General features: G+C 45.3%; 1 protein-coding gene across 1 annotated transcript in view; it reads left to right on the top strand.

Moving 5' to 3' along the window:
* Nucleotides 1-2,843: 2,843 nt before the first annotated feature.
* Nucleotides 2,844-7,448, top strand: part of myom2a (myomesin 2a) — a gene marked incomplete at both ends in the record, with an annotated part of 42,411 nt that continues 37,806 nt past the window's right edge. Inside the window, 4 exon segments of the mRNA XM_080546600.1 lie at nt 2,844-2,858; nt 2,862-2,901; nt 2,904-2,997; nt 6,224-6,319. Coding sequence (XP_080402726.1) covers nt 2,844-2,858; nt 2,862-2,901; nt 2,904-2,997; nt 6,224-6,319 — 245 coding nt within the window.

The following is a 7,448-nucleotide window of genomic DNA, read 5'->3' on the forward strand; positions in this document are numbered from 1 at the left end:
ATCGCGGGGGTGTCTTCCCTGCGTGACCTCACAATGACCTCCATTCAGAGCTCTGTCTCTGCTCGCACGGTGTCCGTCAAAACCAGCAAGAGCACCACGCAGGCAGCACTGAGCGAGGAGGACACCTTCCGCTTCCTGCAGGGGTACGCCGGGGTGCATCAGGCAAGGGAGAAGGCCCGCGCCACTGACCTGAGGGAGGGGCTGGAGGCTGGTGCGGACCGGGACAAGCTGGTTCTGGAGTTACAGCAGAGAGGAAGCAAAGTCCTGGAGCAGGCGGCCCAGCTGTGTGGCTCCCTCTTGGCCCTGGTCGACCCAGAGAATCACAAGGAAACCAACTCCCCAAAGTCACCGACTGAAGTCACAGATGCTACCCCAGAACTGACCTTTGACCCTAAGGCACTGGGAGAGGGCATGTCACTGTCTAAGGACCACAGGAAAGTGTTTGTCAGCCCGTTAGCAAAATGTACGACCCATACTGTTCTGTGTCAAATGAAAACCTCTGATGTAAGCCTCCGTTGGGAGCTCAATCTCTCTGAGGACTGTGATTGGACCATGGGCATATGCGACAAGCATTCCGCTGGGAATTTCAATGATGCCTGGGTTTATGCACTGCGCTGGCAGAATAACTGTCTAACCTCTCTCTGCACACAGACAGTCACACAGAGAGTCACAGAAGGCAACCCTTGGAACAACTCCACAATAACTACACAACGAGACAGACTCCAAGTCTATCCTCAGCCTATTCAAGTCTATCCTCAGCCTATTCAGCTTCCTGGGCAAACTACAACACCCCGTCCTCAAACAATAGAAGTGTTCTGGGACTTATCTTCCTCCTCACTGTCATTCTACAGCAGGGGCAGACATTACCAGAGGACAGAACTACACAGGATGAATATTGAGCATCATAGCATGAGCGACCCCACTCCCTTTGTCACTTTGGAGGCAGGGAGCGATAGTGCGGCCACACTACAGAGCCTGAAGTGTCTCAATCTGAGCCAACAGAGCCAACAGTGGTTGTGCCTGTGCGGAAAGGTTCACCTGCATGTGCAGTCACATGGATTTAACTCAAGTGCACATGTTTCTCAAGTGCTCAAGTGCACATGTGGGACAGTGATCGGTTCTACCTATGTGGAACTCTTCTGTGAGCTTGTGTAATATTTAATCATTGCCACATTATGTGAAAGATCAACATTGTCTGTGGGTTAGGGTTAACTCTAAATTAATAAATAATATTTTGATTTTCTAATAATCACTCATTTCAGATTGTCACCTAGATTGATTGGTTGGTGGATTGTTCTGTGCTTTTGTTGTCATTGAACAAGTATATATACATATACAGAAATAGTTTGTTGCTAGTTTATTGATTAAAAACAAAGAAAATAAAGTGATAAATCCAAAGAGAGGGAGAACCATGTTTACTGTGAGAAGTCAGTACAGTGACAGGGTATGTTTTGTAGCATGTCTCTATGGCCCATGCTGTAGGGTTAGGTTCACATTAATAAATGTAGACATTATACTGAATGTTTGCTGCCACTTTGAACGCCCAAGTACAATAGACCCTCTAGGATAAGTCATTTAGGTATTTCAGTCGATTCGGGAAACTATAAATTCCAAGTTAAATTGGAGTGAAGGTATGAAGAGAGAGACCTTTAATGTGTTTAATTAATGTTATGGTCATGAGTTTGTTATTGGTAGAAGTCATGATGTGTTGGAATGACAGTGGATGGATTCAGGGTTGAATGCCAGCAGTGTCTCTGGCTCCCCCTGCTGGCAGGTTTTAGCCACCAAACACATCTCACTGTACCAAGACACGAGCAGGTGAAGAACATGACAGTTACCACGTTAATCATATTGTCAGCATTGTACTATTACGTCAATTTCCACTACATTGCATATGATTGACGTGTGTCTGATGTGTCTGTATGTAATCAACAGGATTAAGTAAAGTACAGACTTTCTGAACAGTATGTAGGCCTAATCATAAATTAAATCTATTTAGTATTTTCCTCTGTGATAGTAGGTCGTTTTTTCATGATAGCCACAGAGCCCTGATGGCTCCTGTAATACAATGATTTGCTAGACACACTTGAAACAAGCGAGAGACCACTGTATTTGTGGTTGGGAGGGGGTTAGCGGAGTTTTTGATTGACGGGTGGTAGTTCGAAAAAAATCGAACTTCGAAGATCGACTTCTTTAATTTCCCCCCCCCATTTCAGAAAACATTCGGGTCTCGACCCCCCGATGCCCAGGGCCTAGGCCCTTCAGTACTGTACGTGGAGACTGGAGAGGGTATCACTGTTTCTGAAAACGTAATCTCTGCTTATAAATAGCCGCAGCTTGGCAAGCGCTCGGGCCAGGGTGGGAGGCAGTCTTGAGAACCCTAAAAAGGTCTCATAAGCTTAGCGGTGTTACCATCCTCCTGGAAATCAGCTTAAATTCAACTACTGTCGCAGATAAAGACGGTCCAGGTGTGAGTATGAATGATAGATTTACCACTGGCCCACTAAATGAAAGTGACGGTGAGAAATAACGGTACCTCTACGAGACAGCGAGTGTAAACCCGAGTTCGATTCAAAGTCTGAAAATGAAATAAATAAAGATCCAAATTTCCTCTGTACTTTCCAACGGGAAACAATGACCAAACAATAACACCTTTATCATATAGACCTCAAAACATGCCCCCCCCCCCCCTCTCTCTCTCTATGAACCTAACAACACCTGTTGAAGAACAATCCCCTTCAAATAAAAAACAAAAATCGAATTAATAATTGTAGGATTCCATCTTCCACCTGCCCTCTTCGGCTTTTACTCAAAGTGCAGAATGAGTGTGGAAATGGAGGTAAATGCTATATATAGTCTGAAGTGCGTCCATACATGGGGAGGAAGGGGAACGAGCATTCCTTGAGTGAGGGTAAGATTTTTGTTCCCATCAGCAAGTGCTTCCCAAGCGGCGACGGGTTGGTCTGCTAAAGCTTTGCGCTGTTTTAATCTCCAGGGGTAAGTCGTCTGACTTTTTCTTTATTTTATCATCATTAGTATTGTTAGATACTTTAACGATATTTTTTTTAAATGTCAGATTCAAATTAGGGGACTTTTTGAATGTAATAATGGTCATGATTTCCATAGAGGTGTTGCCTATCACTGTATGGCTGAAACGGACTGGTATTTTAAATGCCTGCAGCTGGTCAAACGGTGTTTGGGGATAGATAACTCGTTTCTACAGGGAGAGAAGACATGTGTTGAATTCAGATGAGGGCAATTACGTATACTTTAGTGGCATGCCTTTGAATTAAAAGGTCACTGACCCTTTTTTCTTGAGTTAACGTAATTTTGTTTGATAGAAAGTAAAGCTTGACTAAGAATAAGAAATGAGTTTCTCAGACAAGTTTTAGAACATGTGAATATTTCATAATAAGGAGATATGAAAAGCTTGATATGTAAATTATAAAACCTATAAAAGCAATATATATATATATATATATACAGTGTATATGTAGTCCTACAGTACACATCATTTTGGGAATATAGCCTAATTGATAGACTTGACCTGGCTTTTTTGTATCACTACTTGTATGAATGTATCAATCTAAATTCATCTAGAGGTGTAGGCTAGGCCTGGTTTTCCTCTGAAGTTCTACAGTCCATATTTCTTCGATGTCCAATCATAGAGACTTATTCCAGTTCGGCCTATTCATAGCTGCGCTGTGCTGGGTGTGCTGGGTGCACCAGGGAACCGCAGGGCTGTCAGGGTACCAGGACTGTAAGGTGAAGCAGGTGGAAGTCCTGAGCCCTGCTGATAGAGTGGAATGTAGAGGCCACTGTCAGCTTGGCCCTGCTAACCGCTAGGCCTCAACCTGCCATTGGTGGAATGATTACAAAGTCATAAACGCACAGTAAAAGGGATTACAAAGTTATAAACGCACAGTAAAAGTGAGGAAATGTGTGGGAAAATACTCTTGCAGACCTTTCCATAACATGGGTTATTTCGCAACAACCACTTTTTGAAGTCCAGAAAAGGATGGTAGACTTCCTGCAAAGTGAAAGAGACCGTTGATAACGTGTTTATACTAGGATACCTTACATAATGACATTGCTGCAGGATAACGCATTATCTTCTGAGAGATAATGGCCGAACAGTGTTAAAGGAAGACGGTGTCATTTGTAATAACAGCAATGGTAATGAATATGAACCAAACTAACATTGTCATTAACCTCTAACGTAACCTGTGAAGTGATGCTCAACAAAACTAACCTCCTTTACCCCCTCCCCCCCTCCTTTACCCCCCCCCCCCACCTCAACAAAACCAACCTCCTCTACCCCCCTTGACCCCAACCCCCCCCCCCCCCCTCCATCCTGGTATCTCCTGGTATTGTCGTTGCCAGGTGTCTGTGTGCAGTGTTCCAGACATGGCTTCCAAAGTCATGCCTGTTTGCGTGCAGAAGAAGCATGTCAGCAACATCAAACAGGATTATCGAACCACTCACACTAAGCATGTTGTCAAGGAGCACACTACAAGGTAGGGTGTAGGGTGTGTAGTGTGTAGGGTGGTAGTGTGTAGGACGCAAGTGTGCACAATGGATCGCTACAATAGCCTACTATAGTAGTTAGAGCACCTAGTGTGTATGTACTGCTGCTGCTGCTGCTTCTGCTGCTGGGGGGTGGAAACATTGTTGAACCTTGAACCTTGTTCAGGAAAGACCCCAAGACCAGGAGAGGCTGGTGGAGGTAGAAATGGGAGGACAGGCTCATTGTGATGCATGGAATGGATCACCAGCCTCCCCTGACCTAGACACTTTGTATCTACACAAAATGTCTAAGTTAGGGGAGGCTGGTGGGAGGAGGGTAGATACCATTCCTCATTCCATGGATAGGTCCCTAATTAGGACAATGGCGATGGTTCAACACAAGTGTCTATGGAAGAAGCTACTTCGGGTTGTCACTGGATAGGGCCATGGTCTCCATGGCGACCTCAAGATGTCCACCACCAACTGCTGATGTTCTAGTCTCAGTGTTTAAAAAAGTTTGAATCTGAATCGGAATGATCTAGATCATTTTGGGGGGCTTTTCAGGATCAGAGCTGCCAGATTCCCCCATCGACGGCTCCAAATCTGCCAGATGTGGATGGCAAAAAAGAATAATCTGATCTAGATTAAACTGTGCAAAGAAATACTGGGCACTGATGCTTTAGGCAAGGGATTCAGCCCTGTGATAGGGTCAGAGGTCATGGGAGGCTGCTGCATGATTCAATCCTCAATGCTCATATTATGCCAATGCTATAGCAATTAGCATTTAGCAGCACCGTAGGGTATAGGAGCACCTTAGCATATAGCAGTACCTTAGCATATAGCAGCACTGCAACCGTCTGGTTTCGAACCTGGGTCTCCTGTCTTAGCCCGCCGAGCTGAAGCCCAGGCTCCATAGCAGCTTCATAGGAGCTAGTGGAGTGAGCTGAGATGGTGGGGGGCATGTCGGGACTGTAGGTAATGGTGTCTCGAGACAGAGTTTCCCTCACGCTGCGAGATGAGGAGGGACCCGTTGCCCGGGTCAAAGACAGGCTGTCTGTCATGGAGTCCATGTCTTACATCATAGGCTGCGTTCGTAAATTCCCTCTGGAAATCTGATCAGCACTCATGGAACGCCTCTTGTCCAATCAAATTACTTGGTCCCTTTATGACGTTGAACCCAGTGTGCACTCCGGCGCTCTCAGAGCAAATTTACGGAGGACGGGCTCATTGTTAATGCATGGGACGGAATGAGGAACACATTGTGAAAACCTTGTTCTAAACCACATAACCGTTCCTCATCCCATTCCATGTGTTACAATGAGCCCGTCCTCCGATTTCTACCTCCACCAGCCTCTCCTGGTTAAACCCTGTTCTAGACCATATGACCCATGACTAGATGGTTTCCATCCCTCTAAATCAGCAGATCTCTAGTTCAGGGGATGCTCATTAAGAACAACCAATCTGATTTCTGAATGCTTATAGAAGGGTTGACTGTACAAGCTTTGGACTTTTCGTCCGATATCTGTGTCTTCAACGGAACGAATATTCAATCATTTTTTGCCTTTACGTCCCTCTATTTTCCAGTTTTCTAGATTCACTAACTATGTTCTTTTTGGGGGGGTGGATTTTGAGACCTCACAGGTCGTGATTGGTCAGGAAACAGGAAGTGTTTATGTCGCCCTGTCCTAACGGCTGCTCTGATTGGCTCTCTCCACAGGAAATCCAGCTCTCAGTCCGTGAGCCATCAGGTGCACGCCCAGGCCACAGTGGCGATGGCGGATCCAGCCTATACTATTCCGCCGTTCAGGCAGAGGTGGGTCCCTCCCTTCTGATTGGCCAGAGGCCCTGTCCATCAGGGGAGGCTGGTGGAGGTAGAAATAGGAGGACGGGCTCATTGTAATGAATGGAATGGAATCTTCCAATATTCTATTCCATGCATTACAATGAGCCCGTCCTCCGATTTCTACCTCCACCAGCCTCCCCTGGTGCCTTCTCTGTCCAGAGGCCCTGTCTGAATACTGTCTGAATATGCTGCGTCCCAATTTCCCAAAATGTTTCCTGAAGTGTGCACTTCTTCACAAGTGCACCCTTCAGAGGAAGGGTGGACAGTTGGGGAAGCGTTAGAACTCTTCCTCTCTTCCTGGAAGCGCTCACTGACCTGACACGATTTGGTTGGTGAAAGCAGTTGAAAGCTTTGATCCGTCAAATGTAACAGCAACTGGTGAAACCGGGACCAAGTCGGCATCCGATTTAATGTTCAGACTTTTATTCTGAAAAATGTAAACACATTTCAGCGTTGATCAATGACACACTCGCTAGTCAACTAACACAGCTTGTTTTGGGAGCCTGCTAACAATGTAAAGTAGTGTTACAGTTAACTAGGTAGTAGTGGGGATTACTCAACCAATCCATTGCATTGCAATGTTTTGGCTTGACTAGCGAGTGTGTCATCGATTTTCAACAACATTGACATTTATTTAAAATGTTCAGAATAAAAGTCTGAGCATTTTGATTGGTTGGCGACTTTCTCCCGGTTTCACCAGTTGCTGTTACAAATGACATTAGGTCAGTGATTACCTCAAAGAAGGAAGGAAGGAGGAAGGAAGGAAGGATGCCTTTCTAAAGTACATGAACAGGGCCAGGCACCCTCTGAGTCCTAGGCTAGCATATGTCAGGCTATTTTAGGTGTAAGGGAATACTGAACTACAGTCAGAAGCTGACAGCAAGCAAAAATGACCAGGAGCTAGTTACCATAGTGACCGAATAACCCAACAAATAGGTCATACTTTGGCAAATGTCCCCGTATGACATGTGAGTGAGGTGGTTACAACTTCAGTCACCTTTAGGTAAACTAGAGGATATTTTGACATGTTCATATCCACCTAAACACGTTGGCCTGTGATAGCGTAGGATATAGTCATCTGTTTTCTGTCTTGAGTTGG

The sequence above is a fragment of the Nansenia antarctica genome (assembly GCF_963989245.1).
Source record: "Nansenia antarctica genome assembly, chromosome: 16".
Lineage (NCBI taxonomy): Eukaryota > Metazoa > Chordata > Actinopteri > Argentiniformes > Microstomatidae > Nansenia > Nansenia antarctica.